Source organism: Engraulis encrasicolus, chromosome 20 (assembly GCF_034702125.1).
Source record: "Engraulis encrasicolus isolate BLACKSEA-1 chromosome 20, IST_EnEncr_1.0, whole genome shotgun sequence".
Lineage (NCBI taxonomy): Eukaryota > Metazoa > Chordata > Actinopteri > Clupeiformes > Engraulidae > Engraulis > Engraulis encrasicolus.
In genome coordinates, this window is record NC_085876.1 from 25,377,874 (window position 1) to 25,404,356 (window position 26,483).

Sequence of the window (26,483 nt, forward strand, 5' to 3'; positions counted from 1 at the left end):
GTTTTCGGCTCGCATCTTTTCCAGCTCAGCTAGCACTCGTGACTCAGCGTCCAAGCCAGGCCCAAGAACTTGAGCTTGTTTCATATTTCCACTTTCTTCCTTCGCAATTTCGCCCTTTCTCGGTCCTTTACCTTTAGATGATGATGCCATTCTTTCGAAATAGTTGTTTTTGCCAAGTTTTTTGTCGATTAATTAGGATTTTAATGATCAAATGGACGGAGCTCTGCTGTCAGCTCATGCCCTGCACATGACGTCACCGGAAATCCCCTACGTGATGTTTTCAAAGCGGAATTAAGCTTCATTCAGAATTAAATGGAGTTAATAATGAATTAAATGTCTCATGTAAACGTAGCCAATATTATACAGGCATGATCATTCACAGGACCCGCCATATCCAGTAATACCCCAAGGAGGAAGACCAAAGGTGTCCGAGAAGGACCCTGTATGCGTGGACGCAGGCCCACTGACAAAAGGGGACAAATGGGTATGTTGTCCCGGGCCCAGGGAAATATGGGGCCCAGAATTGGGTCCCCATTACATTGTATGTATTGGATAGGGGGCCTTTTCAGAATACTTTGTTCTGGGCCCAGCAAAAGCTGTCAGCGGCCCTGTGTGGACGCAGTACGTCTTCACACAGGTGGAATTCAGACAAATTCAGAAAACAGAGGCCTGCATGGTGAGAGGGAGGATGACCCGCAGACATACAGTACAGTAGGCCTACACCGATTGATCGCTATTCATTCAATGATGAAGACAACCATGTAACAAACGGAAATCTAAGGTACATTGTCCAGCAACTGGACCATACAATTATCATTCTGATGGCAGAGGTGGATGAGGATACTATCAGAGTTGAGATTGGAACTGGTTGCAGAGTAGGAGATATGGTGAGAAAAGACATAAACAGACAGCTAAAGATGTGGGCATCTGGGACAAGTGTATCGAGAGAGAGAGAGAGAGAGAGAGAGAGAGAGAGAGAGAGAGAGAGAGAGAGAGAGAGAGAGAGAGAGAGAGAGAGAGAGAGAGAGAGAGAGAGAGAATTATGGAGCGACCATCAGTAGCGGTCAGAGCCCCATTTTGCTACCCCAGAAGGTCTGGGCCGGGTGCGAAAGAGTTGGTTTCTTGAGATGAACATGGAGGCAGTATAATGGCCAGTGTTGGGCAGTAATGCATTAAAAAAGTAATTAATTACTGTAATGCATTACTTGTTGCTGTAATGCAGTAATGTAAGGCATTACAGGGCAAAATCTGTAATATTTACTTAGTTACAATGCTAAATAACTTAACTTAACTTAAGTTGCAAATGCATTACAATGACCTGAATGTTAGTGGCAATCAGTGTGGTGGGTCAGAAAGAAGCTATTCCTGAACCTGGTAGTTTTTAGTCTGCATGCTGCCAAAAACACCTCCTGGGTTGGAGGTGAAAAAGTCATGACTCATGGGCTTGATTTACACTGTAATAAATTGCCAGATCCATATTTAGGCCTACAGTTCGTTTGGCGAAAGTAACTAAACTAATGCAAAAGTAGTGTAATGCCTTACATTTTTAAATATAGTAATATTGTAGTGTAAGGGATTATTTTGAAAAACACAGTAACATGTAATCAGTAATGCATTACAGGTTTTGAGTAACTTGCCCAACACTGATAATGGCACTGTGGCCTGCCTCTGCTCTGCATCCTGGCAGTCAGTGGTGTAGTCTATGTAGAACGCAGGTATACGGAGTATACCCACTTCAAAATTTCAGGGATTTCAGTATACCCACTTCAAATTGATTGATCCATTATGTAGAATAACACAAATATATACAGTATACACACTTTAAAAATGTGGAAAATATACAGGGTAACACTTCATTTTAGGGATACATCTATTAGCACTAATACATACAATGTTAATGCCTGCATAAGTAACTTGTAAGGCATGTACTAAGCAAACGCTGAAGCCTACTAGGTCCTTACTAAAGTTAAATTGGTAATAAATCCCTTATTGTGCATGAACAAGACATTTGCGAATACATGCCTAACAAATGTTTGATTTTGCTTTGTACATGCCTTACAAGTTACTTATACAGGGACATTGTATGTATTAGTGCTAATAGATGTATCCCTAAAATAAAGTGTTACCATATACAGTATACCCACCATAAAAAAGTAGACTACACCACTGCTGGCAGTGCTTCAGGTAGCTCACCGGCTGCTGCACGCCCCTGTTGCGCTGCTCTGTTTATAGTACGTCGTTTGTCGGCACGGCAGCAGCAACACCGGGGAGGGAGATGGATTCTCGCGTTTCCTGTTCTAATCCATTGCTCTGCATTGCACCGCCATTTGTTACAGGCAACTGGGTCAACGTACGACAACTTCCTACAGTACCAAAAGCAGGCACACTTAAGAAAGAGTGTTACAATTTGTTAGCTGGTGCGTGTATACGTGTATACACACCCACCCTACATACACAGTTTAAGACAAGTAATACAGTATGTCAGCAAAAATACAATCTTAAAAATAGCCTCTAGATAAGAACTTTATGTAGAAACATAGCTTATATATATACTGTATGTGTGTGTGTGTGTGTTTGTTGCTATTCGTACCAATGCGGTTATGCGATATCTAGCTACGATATGCAGCATGTTAAGTAAACAAAGTGTTTGTTCTAAGAGACATCAGTGCCACATCTACTATGCAGAGAGATGAGAGTGAGGGGGCTACTATTGGTCACATGGTTAGCACACCTGCACACATGGGTAAACACACACACGAAACCCCATTCATAGAGTATAATGTGTGTAGCACCAACACACACATACGTAGCCAAGCGTGCAGCCGCGCACACATCCATACACACGCGAGCCATGCATGCACGCAAACACGCGTGCTTACAACCTGCCCATGCTAGCATGCAAGCAAACATGCACACACAACTGGTCACAGACATGTGCATATGCGAGCAGGCAGGCACACACTACACACACGCACGCAGACAAACTGACACGCACTCACGCGCACACACACGGACAGTCACATGATCACATCGGCCACACACAATTGCTTTCAGAAAAGAGCCTCACCTAGTCTTAGTACTTTGGTTAAGGATGTAAGGACCTGCGTGGAAAAGGCAGGCCAGGGGCCAGGGGTGGAAATGTGGTCCCACTGAAACTGGAGAGGCTGAAAGGGTTGTGCTTACATCCCATGGGTAGGCTTCATAAGGATTTGGATAAGGATTGGTGGACAAGATGAGTTGAATTCAAAAGAGTTGGTGTGACAGGCCTATGATAGGAAACTGGAAAGTAATGAGTAATAAATTAAGTAATTTAGTTTGTACATATGCAAAATCAATATGCCTTTGCAGGATGCCATCACACTGACATATGGATCCACTGAGAACGTAATAAATCTCAAACATGATGAAATAAAACATGTCAGAGAGGTGTCAGTTGGTTATGAACAAAAAACACTTCACCTCCGTAAATCCCAGCCTTGACAAAAGATAGAATGAGTGGAGGAATTCGAAAGGCTCTCATCTCCCGGGTCGAAGAAGAAGAAGAAAAGCAGGAGGAGGAGGAGGAAGAAGAAAAAGAAAAAGACGAAGAGGACTAGAAAAAGAGGAATTAAGCCAATGTGAGAAAGTTTTGCACTGGATTCCGCACCCCAATCTACCCCCCCCCCCTGTCTCTCACACACACACACACACACACACACACACACACACACACACACACACACACACACACACACACACACACACACACACACACACACACACACACACACACACACACACACACACACACTTCTAATCTCATCAGTGTTGCTGGGGGCTCCTCTCTCACACTTGAGGAGAGATTTAGAGGCGGCTCTGTACCTCTTGGACCTCAAGATCTCGACTACCTGCTGCTTTTGGCTTTCCGTCCAAAGGAGAGAGAGAGAGAGAGAGAGAGAGAGAGAGAGAGAGAGAGAGAGAGAGAGAGAGAGAGAGAGAGAGAGAGAGAGAGAGAGAGAGAGAGAGAGAGAGTGGAGTGTTCGTTGGGAAGCGTTAGGGGTGGCATAGTGTGTTGGCCTGTGTGTGTGTGTGTGTGTGTGTGTGTGTGTGTGTGTGTGTGTGTGTGTGTGTGTGTGTGTGTGTGTGTGTGTGTGTGTGTGTGTGTGTGTGTTTGGAGGGGTGGGGGGGTAAGAGCCTTTTTTCTGTTTGATTCGAAACAAAGGGGGGATTTGATTCTGCCACTGACACCATGGCAACAGGGTTTGGTGTCCCGGCTATCGTCTGGGATTACAGCCCCGCCAGTTCAACTGCTGTTTGGGACTAAATGGAAAGTTAATATGTACAGTGCATCAGGGCACACAAAAAAGAGAGAGAGCGAGAGGGAAAAAAGGAAAGGTAAACAAAAAAGGCCGACCATCATTGTCACCGAGGCGCATTCAGTGTCTCAATACAGTGACCCAAAGGGGGAAAAAAAGAAGGGAATACCAACTGTTGTAGTAGGAACAGCGATCTCAGTTGAGAAGGGCTCCATGTTTTTTTGGACACAGATCCTCACTCTTAATCCTGGAACCATGTGGATACATTGAATTATCCAAGGGAAGAGGAGATTTCTTTTTTTTTACCCCCCTTTACTTGCTTATAGGCACTGACTGAATTCATTAGATCCAAAGACCATCCAAAGAGTAGAGAACAAAAAAGAAGGGAGAAAGAGAAAGGGATAAAGAGAAAGAAAGGAGGAGAAAAAAGTGGACACAGCTGATGAAGAAAAGAGGTCAATCCTTCTTTTGTTGGAATATCGTGGACCAAGAGGAGAATGAAACAAGTCCTTGAATTTGATTATTGTAAAAAAAGAAAAAAAAAGAAGTTGTGGATTTAAAGCAGACATCAATGGTAGAAGAGGAGTCGAAAAACAGATAGAACTGCACTTAGGACAACAGTCAGTGTCTGCTATGAATTACACCCACAGATTCCCACTGATGTGATGCATGCTGACTGACTTGCACTCTCATTTTTAAGTAACACTGGAAGACAACAAACGGGCTCAATTCTCAAAAGCACATCACTCACACGCACATACCCACACGCACACGCACACACCCACATGCACACTCACTTACGCACGCACGCACGCACACACACGCACACACCCACATGCACACTCACTCACGCACGCACACACACTTCTCATCAAAAGTTAGCATCACATGCAGGAACGGGGCACAGACTGTGGCCTGAATGTTCGATGTACAAAATGTGCAGTGAACTACAGATAGTGTTTTTTCTTTTAAAAACTTCCAAGAGCATGTGGTGCAAATATCTGCTGGGTTTACTATAACATACACATTCAGTAAAGGCAGCAAAATAAATGTTAAGTGTTCACTCCAAAAATGACATAAAAAAAAATACTGTAAATTAAACAAAGTAAAGGCATGCCTGTCTGCAGTTATTGCACAGGAGAAAAAGGGCTACAAAAAGCTGCATTAATTCAAGCCGAGGAAACAATTGCAACAACTCTTCAGAAGGCATATGCTGTATAAGAGAGAAAACATCAACTTCTAAACTTCTTTTTTTGTTCATTAAATATGAGAAACTGTGGAGCATCAAGATTAAAAAACAGATCACAACCGATTTTCAAAAAAAGGGGGCCATGTCCTCTTCTCCGGGAGGCTGAAGTGAGAGGAGAAGTTCCAGAGCCTTTGTGAACATGGCGACTGATCACAACCTTAAGGAGACATTTCTAGGAAGTCAAGACACTGAACTCCATGTTTGAACAAGGTGAACTGTAGCCGTGAAGGCTGCCTTTAGCAGAAGGCATCCGGCATGTCTCTGTACGAGTTACTTACGAGGCTAACTGTGGTGGGAGCCTCGTGTCATTGCACTGTTATTGCACTGAGGAAAAAAAGTGTTATGTCATTTGTTTCCTTTTCTGGTTTCATTGTTGATAGTGAGGCCCTGGTTGCATCACCTTTAAAGCCGGAACCATCTCCTTTTTTCAGATGCTGTTCAATAACTGCTGTTATTAAACATAATGAGAAGGAGGGTTGGTGTTGCTGCTCCTTTTCTTTCATTTCCTCCCCATATTCCCTTTCTCCTCCCTTTCCTCCGTCAGGTGTTGTCTCCCTCCTCTCTGCTACCATCGACTCCTCCCCTCTCTTCTCTTCTCCATCCCTCTCCTCTCCATCCCTCTCTGATCCTTCGGTCGTTCCTCTGGTCCATCTGTGATGCGTTGTGATTTGCTGGGCTGTGTTATGGTGTGTTCTGGTGTGTTGTGTTGTGTTGTGTTGTGGTGTGTTATGGTGTGTTGTGTTGTGTTGTGATGCGTTGTGTTGTGTTGTGTTGTGTTGTGTTGTGTTGTGGTGTGTTGTGTTGTGTTGTGGTGTGTTGTGTTGTGTTGTGTTGTGGTGTGTTGTGTGTTGTGTTGTGTTGGGGTGTGTTGTGTTGTGCTGTGTTGTGTTGTGTTGTGTTACATTGTATTGTGGTGTGCTGGGCGTGTCAGCCCAGGTTGAGAGTCAAGGCCACGATGAGGATCACACAGGACACGATGAGGAAGGGCAGCCAAGTCTTCAGGAAGCCAACCGTGCTACACACACACACACACAGACGGAGAGAGGGAGAGAGGGAGAGGCGGGTGAGAGAGGGATGGGGGAAAAAGGGGTAAGAGACAGAGAAAGAGGGACAATGTACACACACAGACAGATCACACACACAAACGGAGAGAGGGAGAGAAGGAGAGGCGGGTGAGAAAAGTTTGGGGAAAAGAGGGGTAGAGACAGAAAGAGGGACAATGTATACACACAGACAGATGGAGAGAGAGAGGGAGAGAGGGAGAGAGGGACGGCATGAGAGAGGAACGGAGGAAAACAGGGAGAGAAAGAGAACCTGCTAACAGTGCTGCACATGCATGGAGAGAAGGTGAAGGTCTCAAGAAACCCAAGTATGCTACGCAGACAGATGGAGAGAAGGAGGGAGAGAGGGCATGAGATGAGGGATGGATGGGGGAAAAGGGGGAGAGAAAGAGAAAGAAGTATGAGCCTGTACATGAATGAAGAGAGAGTAAAGACTTCAAGGAACCCAGCTATGCTACAAAGAGACAGAAAGACAGATGGAGAGACAGACTCTTCTTCTAAGCGATGGCATGGTAGAGTGATGGAAAAGAGAAGGAAAAAAGAAACTGCACAATGAAGAGAGAGAGAGAGAGAGAGAGAGAGAGAGAGAGAGAGAGAGAGAGAGAGAGAGAGAGAGAGAGAGAGAGAGGGAGGGAGGGAGAGAGGGAGAGAGAGAGAGACACTAAATAAGCCATTGAAGACTGAGAAGAGATGGAAAAGTAGTGGCTTCTGAAGTGGATTCATGAGAAATTTCACAAATGGAGAAGATGTCAGAAAATGACCTTCACAAAAGCAGTCGACATATGTACTGTATACAGCACATTTATTACACCTGAATCGTGACAGGTCAATCGTGTCCGTCTGTGCGTGTAGCCTACTGTATGTGCGTGCTTGTGTGAGAGCCCGAGAAGGAGAAAGAGACAGATGTCAGAGATCTCTGCATTTGACATGTAACCATAACAACCAATCCCCAGAGGTGATGGGATGGAGTGGAGTGGCGACATCATCAATGGACATCTGTTTCCCTTCAGCTCGGCTGCCTGATAACACTAACCACTACCAGCGCCACCAGGATGGAATATGACTTCATGGGTTCCCTGGGCCAGACAACAAGAAAGGCCCCTCCTCCATACAACTGTGAGGTTTGAAAAGATCTGGGTGTTTACCGAAGATGTTACAGAGAGATTTTGTTGTTGTGGGCTCTGGGTTTTCTCCCCCGAGGGAAATTTGAAAATAAATTGCAATTTTTAACACTGTGAGAACATAAATATAGACCAATAGCGAAGTGTCTTCTGTAACACGGAGGCTTGGGCTGCAGGGCCCCCTTGGCTCTTGGGCCCCTAGGCCTGGGCCTGGTAGGCCCATGCAGTACTCCGTCCTTGACCACCACCACCGCTCGTTGCTTCTGCTGACTGCTAACCGCCGGTTATGACTGCCTTTCCATGCCACACACTGACTCCCGCACACATCTCCATTCACATAAGCATACTGTATGTAATACAGACCATTTACACACACGCATATGCATATGCATATGCATATACATGTATGCACGCACACACACACACACACACACACACTCACTCACACACACACACACACACACACACACACACACACACACACACACACACACACACACACACACACACACACACACGCACGCACGCGCGCACGCACAAACACACACTTACTCACCATTCATATGCACATAGAATGACCAAATGTCCCATGGCCATAATGGCCATGATGCGTTAAACATTGAAGTCAATGGCAAAAACAGTGCATGGGAGTTATCGAAGCCCAGATATCCTTGATTCTTTGCTGTCAGCTGTTCTTGTTTGTTGACCTGGTGCCCCAAACTTCCCTCTTCAATATACCCGAAGATTTCCATGCCACGTTTTGGTGTTAACTCACCAGTTTAATTCTAACTCAACAGAAATGAAACCCCATTCATTTTCAATGGGGTTTCATTTCTGGTTATTTAGAATTAAACTGGTGAGTTAGCGCCAAAACGTGGCATGGAAATCTACAGGGTATATGTTTTTTTTTTTATTTATTTTTTGCAGCTTTCAACTTTTTAAACTTTTTAAATATATATATTTTTTTTTTTCCTACTTTTTTTGCCTTTTTAACTTTCTTTTTTAACTTTTTTGGGACTACCAGAGCAGGGAAGCTTTTCATTGTATATATATGTTTCATATATATACACATGACAATAAAATATCTTGTATCTTGTATCTTGTATCTTGTATATATAGACTCACACTTCCCTTGCCATTGTGGTGGGAGGTAAATTGGAACTAGTTGTTCAAACAAAGAATAGAGGGTAACCATAAGTGATCAATTCAAGTGATAAACTGCAGGCTGGTGGAATAAGATTAAAATAAAGTAATAAGATAAAGATGCATTGATTGTAAATGTCAGTCGTGCTAGGCATGCATACCGTATCACTACTGTGACATGTGGCTGCGTGTAATGTACAAACTCTGAGGACCAGCATGGTTTCAAGTATTACATTTATGTTATTTCATGTACTTTGGAGTATACTGTAAAGGTACTTCAAGCAGACCTGTTAATATATTTACAATACTTAATATGATATACTTTTTACAGACTTAAAAAGTTCCAATGTAGTCCAAAGAAGCATGAAGTTAATATACTTTTATTGAACTTCTAGTAACAATAAAATGTCATAGAAGTGTACTCAAGCACACTCTTAATGCCATACGAATGCATGAAAAGCGTGTTTGGAGCATACTTTCAAAAGTATGCTTGTAGTGCACTTAAAGTTGTCCAAAAGCGGTGCCAATTTAGCATCCTCAGTGTGCTGCAAGTGTGCTGAAGTACTGCTTTAGTAGTGCTTCAGCGCACTAATAGTGCAATGAAGCGCACTTTAAATCGCCGAAAATAGTACACTTTGTACTAAGTACGGTCAAAAAAAGTACACTTTAAGTATATGAGTTTTTCACCTGGGAAGGGTGGCATTGAACTTTGTTCCATGCTACTTTTGAACACCTTGCCCTAGCTGCAAACTGACCGACTCTTCCTTGCTATATAATGAAAGCTAAACGCGAGTAACAGTAGCTGCCAGTGCTGATGCGATGTGCACATCACGCCACAAGGGAAATGTTGGCATGACTTTTACCTGACTAAGATAGTCCAACAACATTATGCCACCCTGGATACATGTGAAACTAACAGTGGTTTCTGGCTTATACAACAGAACACGGCAGTGAAGCAAGAACTGCTAAATGAAAACTGTTTCTCTAAACTATTGTGTAGTGCACAGTGAATGAGCAAGAATTTTGGGCTTTTAAGACATACTACACATCGTGCCACTGAATCCCTTCTTAAAACCCTGCACCCTAAAGTTTTAAGGGCCCTGCTACACGGCAACGTTTTTCACTCAATCTGATATTTTTGTTAATAAGGTACCAGCGTTTTGGGTAACCTAGAACGATATTTTTGAGAACAGGTTCCAGAGTGGGAAGATTTGGGAAGGCTGCTGTTCCCTGCTGTGCCATCTTTACTATTAGAATGGATTAGTTATACGTGCAAGCAGTGTTGGGCAAGTAACTCTAAAACTGTGATGCATTACTGATTATATGTTACTATCTTTTCAAAATAACCCCTTACACCACAATATTACTATATTTAAAATGTAAGGCATTACACTACTGTTGCATTACTTTAGTTACTTTCGCCAAAAGAACTGTCGGCCTTCGTATGGATCTGGCATTTTATTACAGTGTTAATCAAGCTCAAGAGTCGTGAATTTTTCACCTCCCATCCAGGAGGTGTTTTTGGCAGCATGCAGTCTAAAAACTACCAGGTTCGGGAACACCTTCTTTCTGACCCACCCTAGTGCATATCATTAAAATCCATGTCATTGTAATGCATTGTAACTTCAGTTATTTAGCATTGTAACTAAGTAAATATTACAGATTTTGCCCTGTAATGCCTTACATTACTGCATTACAGCAAAAAGTAATGCAGTGTTTCCCATACATTGAGGAAACTATGGCGCACCGGCATAATTTAATTTTGCCCGCCATAGTTTCCGAAATTGTACAAAAAAAAAAATGTTTTGTACATTTTTTTTTTCTTCAATCGATCTCCGTTTTTTAAGAAACGATTTTAAAAACGAGTTCCTTCACATTTTCCTCCTGGAGTGTCAGTTTACTGACACTCCCCAGGCTTTGTTTTACAGTTGTATGATAATGAATTAGGCGACAGACCTGCATTGACACAGCAGAAGAGACTGCATATAGGGCTGCATATAGAAATGAATGTGCTATGAATGTGAATATAGGCTACCGACATGAATGTGTAATATGTTGTTCTGCCCTTTACTGGGAGGAATTTTGAAAAACTGGCCCTGTGATCGGCACCCCTCATGTAGAATGTGTAGGCCTATGTGTGTGGGGAAAAGCGCATAGGCTGCTGTCTTAGACTCTTTCTGTCTTTGCGTTAACAATTTCACAGTGCTCCTAAATTCTTGTCTGTGCTCCTATTATGTTTTTAAAAAAATGCATAGACCGCTGCATGAGGGATGAATGAAAGTGTGTTGTAAACAGAAATGATTCACTGTACTGCATTTAAAAAATATATATTTGACAATGTACTACTATACATGTCATGGGTAAAATTCACTGTAAAATACACTCTAATGCATTACAGTAATTGATTACTTTTGTAATACATTACTGCCCAACACTGCGTGTAAGCCACACGGCCAAAACTACTGACATATACAGGGGTTGTACAAAATAATAGAAAAACCTGTCATTTTAGAGTGGGAAGCTTCCTCTTGCGTCCACAGTTAATCCTGTTGGATGTGATTCATCCTTTTCTGTGATATGCAGACATTACCTTGGATACCGTGGTTCTTGATACATCACAAAGACTTTCTGTCTTGGTCAAAGATGCAACAGCTACACACGTACTAAGAATTTCTCCTTTTTGAACTCTGACATGTCACCAATAATGCCGTGTGCATTGCAATTTTTTTTTGCAAAACTGTGCTCTTACCCAACTGTGCTCTTAAGGGCCGTACACACACGTCGCTGCTAGTTACTCGCTCAGCGAATTAACTCAATAGAATGTCAATGTGTTCCAGCAAGACGAGCAGACGAGTAGGCGAGTACTGTACAAGTGATGCGATGTAGGCGGATCCCGAGTTTAAAATATTTTAACTTCGAGCGAGGCAAGTAAGCGAGTAACCAATTGGAATGCAGAGCTCGGTACTTCTCGCCTGTACATTGGCAGTTAAAGCCGCGGGAACTTTCAGCGAAAGTTCCATGAAAGCGTGGCGAGTAGGCGAGCAAGCGAGAAGATAGTAATGTGTGTGTGTACGCCGCTTTACCCACACTTCACCTTACTGGTGCAATGTGCTATTAATGAAGATTGGCCAAGAGGCTGGTCCTCTTGAGCCATGAAACTACCCACTCTAAAATGACAGGTGTTTTGCCCGACCCCTGTGTACCAGGGCTTGACACTAACTTTTACGCTTTCACTAGCCATCCAGCTATTCTACTAACCACAAAATTGATATTGTTTTTTTTTCTTTATCATTACGCTGTTCATCTAACCTCAGAGGATGAGTACATAGCTTTCTACATGGAAACAAATCAAACAAGTAGAAACTGAGTGACTGAGCTTTTTCTTAAGCGTAAATACAAACAATTGATACACAAGGCGTACAACACAGTATAAATGCTATTCTGATATGTCATACCATTGAATAAGGTACCTGCCACATTGGCTAGTGGCACTGTAATTGTTACCAGCCACAGCCAAGTTTTACCAGCATTTGGCCGGTTGGCAGGTGCCAGTGTCAAGCCCTGCTGTGTACGTCAGTGACCAGAACCACCCCCTTTGCGCACAACATTCAATCCATACCCTCACAATGCCATTACAGGTATCTGATCAGACAACGGGTTGTGTATAGGGAAAGAGGCTGCCTTGGATTTCAAACACGGACACTGTGTTCTACTCATTTTACACTGACCTTCCGTGTGCGCCGTACTCTTGTTCAAAATCCCTCCAGTCCATGTTTTAATGGGAACGCGAAGGCTCTATATCAATGAAATATCATCTTCTCTTTGCTGTTATCTTGCTCAATTTGAACTGTAACCAACTGTCGGCTTCTGTAAGGGAGTGGACACAGACGCACATTCACACACAAGCATCATTCTCCCCACGGCCCTGCCAGTTTGACTGGCAAGCCACAAAAGTAGAGAGGGTCTGGCTTATCATACTACCTGCCAGTAGATTTTATGCCACATACCAACAAGAAAAAAAAAACAAGCTCTCACCCTCAGTTCCTCAGGCGTTTTAGCCTACAGCCCATTGTTTATGCTGGCTTGCGCATGCCCTGCCCTGATGAAATCTTTGTGTAGACAGGACAAGGTTTGTGTGTGCACGCACCAGGCTTGTACGAAATTCCAAATTGACTGAATTTCAATTCAAAATAATGCCATAATACTAACACTAGGTGGTGCCATTACCTTGAATTTCTTTGAATTTAATCTACACCACCCATTGAAAGTACATAGAACACCACCACCTAGTGTTCGTATTATGGCATTACTTTGAATTGAAATTCTTTCCATTCGGAATTTCGTACAAGCCTGGCACGCACTATATTTCAAGACGCTGAGAGAGTAAAAAGAGACGGTGAAGTATTAATATAAACGCCGTCTAAGACTAATAATCTACCCCTAATATCTACTAAACTCTGATGGTAGTGTATGTGGTGGTGGTGGCTACTAACTGCTTAACACAACAGTACCCACTAAATACGGTTATCAAATACAAGAGCAGCCTTCTGGTAGTGAGGGGCGTCACATTCTTTTTGTCATTGGGTCCATCCCACTACCTAACCTCCTGTCCTCATCTTGCACTCCACCTCCGTTATGAAAAAAGGCAATAGTTTCCCCATTGTCAGCCTAGGCAAAACAACTGTTGGGGTACTTTTCCCTATTCAACATCCGATTGATGATGAGAAAATGACATTTGAACTGCTTTTGAATTATTGAAGTGCTTTTGCGAGATATTGAATAAAAACGTCTATCATCAATGACGTCTTGCCTCGCGTGACGAGGCCACAAGCGCAAGACGAGGGAAGGATGTTAGATAATGGGATGGAGCTAATGAGCGTGTGAGGCACACATTCCAGGATATGTCAAACCCCACTGAGGATGGCTTACCACAGGGGGACCATGATTTGAGCCGGCCAAGCTCTCGATGCAATGCAGGTTGTCACTTACTAAATCCCCCTGGGAACGTCCCATTGTCCCTGTGACACACAACACATACTCCCACACAACCAAATAGTATTTTATTCCTCACCCCTGTAAGAGGTGAGCAGAGCAGGCGTCCCAAGGGAGCAGTGTGGGTGGATGATACTATGCTCAAGATACCTCAGTCATACAGTAGAGGAGGATGAGAGAAGATCTTTGGTGGTGCTGTTGACAATAAAGCTGTCAGCAAGCCCTAACCCCTTGTCTACTGAAATGCTGCCCAATAGAGTTACTGCAACATTACCACAGAAATACACCAGCGGCGATCTGAGCGAGGCGAGCGACGGAAGTAATTGACTTTGTATTGAGTTGCGCGACAAAAGCGATTCTGGAGACTAGAGCGATTTGCGCGACGAGCGCGACAGTTTGAAGTTGAAATCTTTTCAACTTTCTATGACGCGGTTCGGCGACAAGCCGTGACAGCCAATGACTGTATAGAGGTCAGTGACCACAGCCAATGGGAATGCTTGAATGCTTTGCCTTCTGCCTGTACGGACATACTCTAGTCTCCTCAATCGCTCGTATCGCTTGCTGCTGCACTCTGTCGCTTGAATCGCATCGCGCCTGGTCTATTCGCGCGGTTATGTTGTAGAATCCTCAAAGGATGAGTTACAACATGGTGCCCATGGTTTGAGCTTACTAAACACTGTTCATTTTGCACTCTTAATACCCACTATAACAGAATGGACTGATATAGTCAGTGACATATATTTGATGGGAAAAAAAAACACATTTGCACGCAGGTTGCGAATGGGGAAGTTTGGGTAGCTATGGGCAGAATGGGAGAGTCGGGGATGATGCATGATGAGTGATGCACTTTGTATGTGTGGTATATTCTTCTCACTGTTCAATAAAAAAGAATGATTTTTTGTTTGCACTGTTAGTTCGATACTAAACAAAGAAGCGCCAGTGCAAGAGGAGTGAATTCTACTCTACTCTTGTCCGCTACTCTACTTTACTCTAATCTACTGTCTGTATCAAGTGTTAGATTAACACCGCTAAGTTTACTGTGTGTACATGGATCTTACTGTGTACAGTACACGGACCATATACACAAAAAGTAACACTAGAACACATTGCTATGGGGGTTGTTGAGGTGGGGGGACAAAGGGGCTGTGGATTGAATGAGTGTGTAAATGCGTGTTGTGATGCAATGTTTTGTCTTGCATTGTCTGTACTGTCCAGATTTAAGGGGACCCTATTGAAAACCAGATGCCACATCTCAAGAGGCATTCCCCATGTGCAAAAAATAAAAAATAAAATAAAAAATCTGCCAGTGGTCAGGATAGAGCAAGGCTGTTCAAATGGTGGCCCCTGGGGGCATATGTGGCCCTTGGATGGCAAGGTTCTGGCCCCCCATAAGTGCCAGGACAAAATGAAAACAAATACCGGTATGTGTGCCATCTGTGGCCGAGCATAATTTGCGATCACTAACACTTCAGGTTGGGAATATCTCCACTATGCATTCACATGAGAGGGAAATCTTATCTAAAACAGTCTCATAAATAGACCATCTTAAGGCTACTAAGAAATAGAGAAGCAAATATCTGTTCTGTCTGGAAAGCTATCCGCTTGTTTCGCACCCTAACCTCAGACACCGTGCTGCTCGCAGTTATACAGATTCTATGTTCGGCCCCTTCACTGGAGTGAATTTGAAATCCCTCGCTGACTTGTAAATAGATACCCCTGGGTTAGAGTGTCCGATGCTCGATGCTGGTGGCCAGTGGCATCTCACCTGACGTGCTTCCCGTGGATGAGCGCGAGCAGACACACGTTGACCATGTTCCAGGAGGTACTGTTGTCATAGTGCATCAGATTCAGAGCCATGGCCACGTGGGAGTGACAGTTGTCACAGCAGAGGTTGTGCTGGAGCGGAGAGGAGAGGAGGAGAGGGAGAGAGGAGAGAAGGGAGAGGAGAGGAGAAGAGAGATGAGAGGAGAGGAGAGGAGAGGAGAGGAGAGGATGGAGGAAGGAGAGGGAGAGGAGAGGAGAGGAGAGGAGAGAGGAGAGGAGAGGAGAGGAGAGGAGAGGAGAGAGAAGATGAAGCAACGGGAGAGCAATATCTGGCAATCAGGGATCATTGATACATACAGTACAGTTCTATACACTCACAAACAGGCACACATGCATGCGTATACGGGACACACACACACATGCAGCCTCCTACAGGTAGGTACATGATGTACAGCAGTGGTTCCCAAACTGGGGTCCGGGACCTCTAGGGGGGTTGCAGAGTTACTGCAGGGGGGGGACATGGTCAAAATAGGCATTGCATAAAAATGGGAAATCACCAGAGTAGCCTCTTACTGCAGATGGGGTCGCCAGCGGGCCTATTCGCTATTTAGTGAAAAGACTCAACTACATCATAACAGCATTGCTATGACAGCGCCGAGAGCCTCAAGTAACATATTGAGACATAGACATTACAATTTTGGTGACAGTAAGGTTATAACATAGGAGCTACACTAAGGGGTTAACAGCTTCCACAATTCCACAATTTGTGTGTGACAGTATTCACTTGAATGGTTAATAGATGCATCTGCTGTCCTGTGTATTTCTAGCCATATTAGCGGACAAATTATTTATGGGAAATCTAGCAATATGAATGGACAAAAAAGTCCAAAGGCAATAATAGTTTGTCCGCTCATATTGTTGGAAATGTATTGCTAGGCTAAGTCTATGGTGGGTGGGGAGTCATGAAAATATTCCAAAATGAGAAGTCCAAAAGAGGGTCCCCGCTGAAAAAGTTTAACCTGCTCCTAACCATCCCATAATACTACCAATTCATTTCGTATTTATGGTCTGGAAGTTGTGTGATCTGACACAATTTCAGGAAGCAGGAAGTTTGCACTCAGTTATGGTTTGAAATGATTGGACAGCTCTCACCCAATCGCCGACAGTTACTCAACAACAACATAGCGCAGACCAGAGCCATTGGTGCAGACGTTTTCGTCATCGTCACGAGTGTCCTCCCCCTTTCTCCCCCACATGGGGCGCTTATTCGCTTATTGGCTGTTTTCTGATTAGATTAGATGGGGGGGCGTTGCGATCAAGAGCAAGGCCAGACTACCGTAGTGGAGCCAATCCTTTGGCGGAAGTACATAGGATGGCTCGCGAGGCTAGAAAGATTTTGGGAACCACTGATGTACAGTCACATTAACACAGAGATGAATGCACACACATACATTGAATACATTGACAAAAAGCATGCATTCCATGTACAGTAGACATCTTTGGGCCAGTAGATACCGGCACATCGGTACAATAAGTTACCATTCTGTGCTTGTACTCCTCCGAGGCATCATGTACTGCAGAGTCCCAGGCGTTAGAGCCGCTGGCATACACCTTGCTCACATCCAGCATCCAGTACCTACACACACACACGCACGCACGCACGCACACACACACACAGAAAGACAAAGAGAGAGAGCCCTTTACTTAAAGGTGGTTGTGCACTGCACTATGAGGAAAGAACTTCTGCCACTTCTTCATATAATATTATGGTTTGTGGTATCCAACTATGTCAAATACAATGGACAATAATTTCAATGAGTACTATTACATAACAAGAAGGTGCTGAAAATTATTTTAAATCTAAACCTGCACAACCGCCTTTAATCGATTAAGGTCTTATTTCACTTTACTTCCACAGTAAATCTTGTGTACTTAGAGAGCTGAGCCAACTACAAGAGTGTTAGATTGGACTCTCAAAGTGTTTAATTACAGCAACACACTGCAAGATTTACTGTGCGACTTCACTTCTTTGCAACATTTACAAAAGACTTAGGGAAGGCAAAGCACTGCCCGCTAGAGCACAAAACTCTCTGGCAACTCCTCAAAGCACTATTTAAATGATGCTGTCCACACACACACACACACACACACACACACACACACACACACACACACACACACACACACACACACACACACACACACACACACACACACACACACACACACACACACACACACAGACTGTACTGTGGTTGGAAAACTGAATAATAAACATGTCTTTGATATTCGCTTCCATGAAGGAGGCATTATGGTTGTTGGTTGTTCTTTGTGTCCTTGCAGGCCATTCAGCATTTTTGCAAAGAGTCGTCAGAGAGGAGAAGAGAAGAGAAGAGAAGAGAAGAGAAGAGAAGAGAAGAGAAGAGAAGAGAAGAGAAGAGAAGAGAAGAGAAGAGAAGAGAAGAGAAGAAAAGATTTGATTAGATTAGATCTTAGAGAGGAGAGGAGAGGAGAGCAGAGCAGAGCAGAGCAGAGCAGAGGAGAGGAGAGGAGAGGAGCGGAGAGGAGAAGAGAGGAGAGGAGGGGAGAGGAGGGGAGGGGAGAGAAGAGAGAATTGATAATGAGGAGAGGAGAAGAGAGAAGAGAGAAGAGGGGAGGAGAGGAGAGGAAAGATCAGATGAAGTGAAGTGAAGGGAAGAGACGAGAAGAGAAGAGAAGAGAAGAGAAGAGAAGAGAAGAGAAGAGAAGAGAAGAGAAGAGAAGAGAAGAGAAGAGAAGAGAAGAGAAGAGCCGTTCAGAGGAATTTCGTGAACTCACTTCGTGGGTCTCCCGAAGGCCATGTTGTCCTCCTAATGAGAAAAGAGTAAAAAGAAAAACAACACAAACACACAAACAATGAGGACCTTTAAGAAAACCATTTAAATATGTATGTTAATTAGGTGGTTATATTCACTCAAAATGAAAGCTATTAAAATGTTGTGCAAGTGTAGACTAGGGGAGGGTGGCTCGCAAAACAATGACATTTGTGGCAATAAGCTGCAAAGGAAACACTTTTGCTGTTGTATCAATGCTCTGTTCTGCTGTTGTATCAATAACTGTCTGCATGTCATTTCATCACAGAAAAACTGTATACTGTGCACTGGGTATATGTATTTCATGTACTGTATGTACTGTATGTATGTATGTATGTATGTATGTATGTATGTACAGTATGTATGTATGTATGTATGTATGTATGTATGTATGTATGTATGTATGTATGTAGGCCTATGTATGTATGTATGTATGTATGTATGTATGTATGTATGTATGTATGTATGTATGTATGTAATGTATGTAATGTATGTAATGTATGTACTGTATGTATGTAGGCTATGTATGTATGTATGTATGTATGTATGTATGTATGTATTTATATATTTATGTATTCATGTATTCATGTATGTATGTATGTATGTATGTATGTATGTATGTATGTATGTATGTATGTATGTATGTATGTATGTATGTATGTATGTATGTATGTATGTATGTATGTATGTATGTATGTATGTAGGCTATGTATGTATGTATGTATGTATGTATGTATGTATGTATGTATGTATGTACTTGTAATATGTGTCTGTGCCTCTGTTAAAAGTGAAGCTCTTTTTCCAGTCCCACACTGGGCAGAAACACCACTGCCACAAGACCAAGGCACCTCCACCGCCACACCTCCTCCTTATAAATGCATTTACAAACGGCCTCCCATCACGCAGCATTAATTCCTAATTCCGCTCCGTCTCTACCTGAGCCATGGTGGGTGGAGTGATGCGAGACAAAATGGCGGGTGATACTCCTCATCGTCATCCCTTTAGGAGGTCAAACGACACCCTCCCTCGTCTCATGTTGCCCCACTCTGATTCCGTTGCAGGTTTCACTTCTGGCCAAGTCACTGCACATTAGGCCGGGGACAGGGGACGATACTGCTACCGTAGCATGTTTCTTAGCAGCAACTCAGTCTCAACCAGTCCCAACCTATTCCCTCAAGCCTGAGTAACTGATTCCACAAACCCATGGTAAAGGAACATAGTCAGGCAAATGGTTAGACGACCACAGATCTTAATTAAGTGTGCAAACCACTGGCCCAGAAGAATAAGACGTTATTATAAATAGGAGGAAGGAGATGGCACAAAATGGTCTCTAGCTGCAACAACCATTAATATGCTATGCAGCTTTTGAGGGATAGTAGCCTCATATTTTCAAATTTATAAACAACAGTGTAAGTACAGTAAGTACCATGTATCAAGCTGGCCCTGACCTTCCCCGTTGCATTATAATTACAGTAGTACACTCAGCTAATGTTTTTATTCAAAGTAACTTAAACATACTTAGGTACATCGTAATGTGGAGGTTGGTTACATACCTCACACAAGGGCACGCAAACTTGCCTGGTTCACACCAGACCATATCACAAGTAAGATATTGTCTGGAGACCGCCAATAGAATTTCTCGTAGGTGAAGTGTGGTTTGCGATTGCCAACAGGGCCGTTTATGGGCGTTACAAGTGTATCATTTGGTGTATACATAGCCCATAGCCAATCGTGTCAGTTGTATTCAAAAAAACTGTAAGCTTCCATTTGTGAAGTAATGCGTCTCACCATCTTTCTACCCCTGTCTGCTCTCAGATTGGCTCCCTATCTCAGGCGAGTGCTTTAGGGAAAGTATCCATGCCTTTCAGATCAGATAGACTGTGCAAAGCAGCATGGGATTTCCCAGAATACATGCAACACAGTCTCACACCCAATATCCAGTATGACGCCAAAGGTATATTTGAAGGCTTTATTTGCAAAACGGTGTATCTCCATTTTTTGACTTTTGCATTTTATTATTGAAAATGACTGTTCAGAGGGCATATCACCTATGTGTGAATTCTTACCATTCAAATATTTTGAGAACATACTTTTTTAACCTATATAAAATGCATTTTGCAATGCAATTCAATGGAATGCCCAATACAAAAGGTCAATTTCCCAACATTCTACAAAATGGAGATACACCGTTTTGCAAATAAACCCTTCACAGCCAGGCAGCATCAATACATGATGCCAAAGGTTATGTATAAAGCCACGTTGCCAAAACCTAAACCTTTACCCAAAATTTTAACCTTTGCTGAAACATGCTTGAAACACGCTGAAACACGTCACAATAGTAGCCTTTTGCTCACAGCTTTTTGCGTCATGGGGCGAATCAAAGGCTGAACTTTTAGGGTCATTGGTCAAAGTGTCATATATTGACGAGCTGGGTGTAACACTGTGTAGAACTTAAGGCACTGATGATGGTGTTGGAGACTACCCATATCTCTCCTGAGGGAGGGTTTCGCACCTGGAACCTGATCTCAATACCAACTCCCTGACCATTAGGCCCCATGTTGGGGAAAAGCAGAAAAAGAGACATATACCTCAAACATAACGGATGCTTCATTGTACCAATTATACCACTGCAAGCTCGTGCTTCCAGAGAGCACAACTCCTGCCCGATTGTTCGACTATGATGGTATTGAAGATGTGGGGGGTAAAGGGACCAGTGGTGAAGGGTTAAGAATTGATCTTAAGTGAGTGTGGGTTGTTGTACTTGTGTGTGCGTGTGTGCGCGTGCGTGTGTGTGTGTGTGTGTGTGTGTGTGTGTGTGTGTGTGTGTGTGTGTGTGTGTGTGTGTGTGTGTGTGTGTGTGTGTGTGTGTGTGTGTGTGTGTGTGTGGTTTTAACCACTGGAGGTCCTTCATAAAAGCCAAGACCTAGTGATGACCCCTGAGACTGCTGCGTTGCTGTGGAGTAAGGGGGAGACATCGCTCCTTAAGCCCTCCTCTTAAGGCCAGCTAAAGTCTCCAGCCCCCATTCAGATGGGGGTATCTGACTTTTATAGTCAGCCGAATCTCATTTCTTTAGCCTGATAAATGGTTTATCAAACCCATCATACTTCTTTAATCAGTACAGAAGATCTGGCTTCAGTTCCAAATAATCACTGTCCTTACAGGTAGAATCTGACCTAATTAATTACCAAACCAAACAGCGGGATGGATGGGATATCACTGCTTTTTATTACATTACATTACATTACACTTAGCTGACGCTTTTAAAAAAAATTCAAAGCGACTTAGTTATTTAGTTACAGCATAATGGTTACAGGCCCAGGTGCAATGAGAGGTTAGGTGCCTTGCTCAAGGGCACCAGCCATGGGTGAAGGTGCTGGTAAGGGTGGGATATGAACCCACAATCCTCTGATTTAAAGGCCAGCGCTCTAACCATTGACCCATGGATGACCCATGGATTTAGCTATCTTCCAAAGCGCAGTTAGACTTAAGCTCCCTTTCCAGACAACTGTATGCCTCACAGCTGTGGTATAATGGTTAGGGAAGTGGTATTGCAATAAGAAGATCAATGCAATGTAACATAATGCAATAACCCAACTATGCTGCCAACTATGTAACTATGCTGCTCATTGAAACTGTGCTGCCAACTGTCAAATTTGATCTTTTCATTAATATTTACTATGCTACTAGTAAATATTCACTAATATTTACTAATATGACCAAAGTAAAGTAATTTTAACAGCTAAGAATATCTATTTCTGGAAATTCAAAATAGCGGACAATGGAGAAGATCCCCCTACATGAATACATAGAATTTGATGGTGGCACAAAGTATTCATGAAAAAGGTGACATTTGTGAAAGGGCAGCATGAATTATGGAAATAAACTACTAAAATATTACACAGTGCACCTTTAAAAGAAAACTGTAAATGTGTCTACTAATATATCAGCTGAATGCCTTTTTCACATCTACAGTGTAACACTCTGAGCTTTGATTTTGAGTGCCCTCCAAAATGAGTCATAAGCCTTGACGCTGAAGGTGAAAAGTGTTAGAGGTCCTATCTTGACCTACAAAATGTTTAGAGCACTAGAAGACAAAGCTTTAAAAAAAAAGTCACTGCTCGGGATCACAATGCACATCTGTTGCAAAGGCGACGCGAAAGAAAAAATGATTCACATCGCTGTCTAGGCCACTGCACGCCATATGTCAAGGAGGAGATGAAACTGGCGACTTAATTATGGCTAGTATGCAGTCACGGCCTCAGCCTCTCGGCTCTCTGACAGGCCTGGAAATCAATTACCAAGCAGATGATTTGCTCTCATGAAAAGGGGGGCCGTTAACGTCTGTCTGACATTTCACCATCTCCAAAACAAAAAGTCACGCAATTTGAAAGGATATCCAGGCTCAGCGGTTTGCTGACTGACTCGGCGAGGTCTTTAGCCTACACACACAACACAATCCACATTGTATTGTTCTGTTCTTTCTTTTGTTTTTTGTTTTGTTTTTTCTCTTTTTGGTTTGCAGAGGGGGGTGGGAGATAACAGGGTGTGCTAGCTGTGGGAAGGTTACAGAGTTTTATCGAACCGCAAACTAGTCTCGAGGGGGATCGCTAAGCAACATCATCCAAAGAGAGAGAGAGAGAGAGAGAGAGAGAGAGAAAGAGGGCGACAAGGCGACATTTGGAGTGCTGGATGCTCTGTTTGGACCCACGACCCTTTCTTGCCTCCTCCTCCCTCTCTCTTCGACCTCCCCCTCTCTTCCTCCTCCTCCTCCTCTTCTCCACACAGTCTGGCTTCTTTTAAAAGGGCTTTGAAAAATGCCACATGTTTCAAGCGTTCCAGAGCAACCCCCAAACTTTATTAAATACAGTCCAGACTGCAACAGCAGTGGTGGCTGGTGGTTGCTTTGCCGTCTGTTGTACGCCATAGAGAGAGGTTTTGTGGAGGGAAAAGGAATGGTTTTCGCATGCGGCTGGTCGTCTGACTGAAACATGCGTTGCGACATGACTTTGTACAACTTCATACAAACCTTTCTGTGTGCATTTCTAAAAAAAAGGTGCTTGTCACATATTGTACATGTACATGTCTCAAGTGTCATGTTATTGTGGAAAATCAAAAAAAAAAGATGGTAAGTCTGTGGGAAGTGAAAGCAGCCCCATGTAACCACCCATCTGTTTTTGTGGCATACTCACAGAGACGAAGTAAGGCCCTGCAAAGTCTCTTATCACCCCGGCTGAAGTGCAGATTCCTATGTGTCCTATGAAGGGCAGGAGCCATCTGAGGAGAGGACACAGACGACCAACAAACTTGGATGAGACTCAAGGGCCCAAGTCCATAACAGGTAGGCTACTTGTCCTTAAAACACACAATCTGTGCATTATGCATCGTCTGTTATCCCTCTGAGATTAATAAAGTTTTAACGACTGTCCTCTACTCTATTCTACTCTACTCTAGAGAGATGATGAGAGGCAACGGAAGAACTCGTCTTGCACCCATATGACAAAACAATTCTCAGCGCTATGACGCGAAGCCACACAGTCTATGGAACAAACCCATTCATGTCCACTGCAGTAGTATAACTGAAAACTCTTTTCTTTTTACATGCATAGTTCCATGAAAAAACACAACTCTGTGTAATTAACTAGTAACAGTTATATGGACTATGACTCATAGACACCACAATAGAGATAATCATTCATAAAAAAAATAATGGAATCCCTATCAAAGGATTAAACTACATGGAGTTCAGGTATATGCGCCATGCACTGTTCACAAATGTTCTACCACCCCAACATATTTAAAACCAGATGTTAAGATTCATGCCTCTAGTCCCACCATGATATATGGCCGCACAGGCTATAGGCTATGAGGCATCTGGAGGATTAGTGCCCTTTCACAGTAAGCGATGTTTGACTGGGGTGGCAAAGTGGAGTAGGACAGGGGGGGCCACAGCCGGAGTCGGAGTCGGAGCCAGGCATCCTAGTTACAGTGCAGCCCATGCAATTATTAATATCGGATGGCTTCCTAGAAAGAGAGCACTTGACCTAGATACAAAACGAAAGGGCATAAGATGAATCGAGCTCTAGCAGTTAAAATGTCTCCACAGAAATGTATCAGTGCCCTTACTTAATAAAAAATAACGTTGTAACATTGTTGTAATACTCATTAACATACTCTTTTTTAACTTAAATGTATTATTTTCTATTTCAGTTGAGTGGCGAGCATTACACTGTGAGAAAAATACAAGTGACAGGTGCAGATAAACGTCAGACTGATGGTCTACTGCAGTTTCAGAGTGAGATGCGCTCAGGGCGCACTTGTCAAAACGGAAGCGATCGAGCCACGTGAATGCAGATGCATCATTCCAAGGCTTTGCGTACAATAGCTACAGTGTTGCTCCGCTTGGGGACAAAGAGGGGTCGTGGGATGTGACAGTGGCAGTGGTACAGTCTTTCTTCAGCTGAAGCATCCGTAAAGGGGCTGGTGGCTAACAAGAACAGTTGGAACGGCAATGTCCTCGGCACAACACACAAAAAAACGCAGGCATTATCACGATTATGCTGTAATTACAACTGTTGGCACAGAGGGTGGGAAATGGGCAAACAACACAATGTAACAATGTATGAGAAGTATAAACACTGGCTGTCATTCAGGAAAACCAGGACACCCCCTTAGTACGTCACCTTGTGCATGTACCCTGGTTAATGCTGTTATAGAAACATCCAGATATCCACAGCTGTCACTTGGAAATTCTGTTACGTTAGGCTATATAAACAGAACAATTTACACCACCGGTTATGAAGTTATAAAGCTCATGACCAACCATGACATTCTACATGGCTAACGTAGCACAGCTGATATCTGAAATATATATTTCCCTCTTTCCGTAGCTAACTGTACCGACAATAATGAACATGGACATTGTTGAATCCCTTCGCCTGTCACGAAACCACCCCAAACCGCGCGTTAAAGGGTTACCAATTTGCTAGCGTTAACACCTTGCACTCGCAAACATGAAGACAGGATGCGCGAGACACTCACGATAGAACAGGTATGGGCGTCCAAACAATACAGTAAGGATAGCGACTCGTAATGGGGTCTATCCTCTCAACGGCTATGTTATAATTCTTCGTAGTGTCTATTTCGTCAACATCCGCCATCACCAACAGTGAAAAATGAACTTCATTCGTTCCGCTTCCTGGCAGCCGCAGCTCTCGCCAAAAAGAGCAACGGCGCGCTTCCGGTGTCCCAGCCAGGGAACTTTCAGAGGGAGTCGATTCTGTCATTAATAGGCCATCAGTTTCGCCGGGTGAGGATGCGCACCAATGCTGTGAACCTATTTGGAAACACACATCGTTAACCAATTGCTTTCCATAAAATAATTATTTTTGGCACGGGGTATGCGCACTCATGTGCCAAAGCTATTGTTAGGCTACATTATGTTCATGGCAGAAGACGTTTAAAGCCACATGCACTAAGTTTACATTGACATTTGGAGGGGGGAATCATTAGGCTACCAATTCTAATTATGAAATAAAACGGAATGTCCTACCAATTTAAAAATATTTTAGGCAAGCCTGTCACAATCAACCTCAGCCAGAGGTAATTCCACTCCACCATCATGCAAACAGACAGATATAATGTGTCTCAAGCAAGGCAGAGACAAGTAGCCTAGTAATCAGAGTAATTAAGGAGGGAGAGAGGTGAACAAAGCTGAAATAGTTTTGAGTAAGTCAGAGGCCTGTCTTATAGCCAGAAAAAAGAAGACACTCACAAAGGAGCTAGGCTACCAGTTGCATGCGTCCTATTTAGCCTTCAAACAAGGTTAGTCCATTAATATGGAGGCAGACTGGCAAAGAAACAGTAGAACCAGTTAAGAAAAAGACAGACAGGTAGAGAGATATGATACAAACACACACACACACACACACACACACTGATCAGACAGATAGACAGAGATATGATATTAACACACACACACACACACACGCAGATCAGACAGATAGAC

General features: G+C 43.2%; 1 protein-coding gene across 1 annotated transcript; it reads right to left on the reverse strand.

Annotated features, from left to right (window-relative positions):
• Window positions 1-5,200: 5,200 nt before the first annotated feature.
• tmem222b (transmembrane protein 222b) lies at window positions 5,201-25,653 on the reverse strand. The gene is made up of 6 exons (XM_063184865.1): window positions 25,517-25,653; window positions 23,668-23,752; window positions 18,443-18,474; window positions 17,165-17,261; window positions 15,627-15,757; window positions 5,201-6,559 (listed from the first exon to the last, which is right to left on the reverse strand). Exons 1-6 carry the CDS (start codon window positions 25,633-25,635, stop codon window positions 6,472-6,474), a joined length of 552 nt encoding a protein of 183 aa, XP_063040935.1. The 5' UTR covers window positions 25,636-25,653; the 3' UTR covers window positions 5,201-6,471.
• Window positions 25,654-26,483: the final 830 nt, after the last annotated feature.

What these genes read in the sequence shown, in the direction of transcription:
- tmem222b (XM_063184865.1), bottom strand. Translation starts at nt 25,635, where the DNA reads ATGGCGGATGTTGACGAAATAGACACTACGAAGAATTATAACATAGCC. An exon ending in ACGCCCATACCTGTTCTATC is followed by an intron (nt 23,753 to 25,516) that starts GTGAGTGTCTCG and finishes TCCTCTCCTCAG; the next exon opens with ATGGCTCCTGCCCTTCATAG. An exon ending in AGGAGTACAAGCACAGAATG is followed by an intron (nt 15,758 to 17,164) that starts GTAACTTATTGT and finishes TCTCCGCTCCAG; the next exon opens with CACAACCTCTGCTGTGACAA.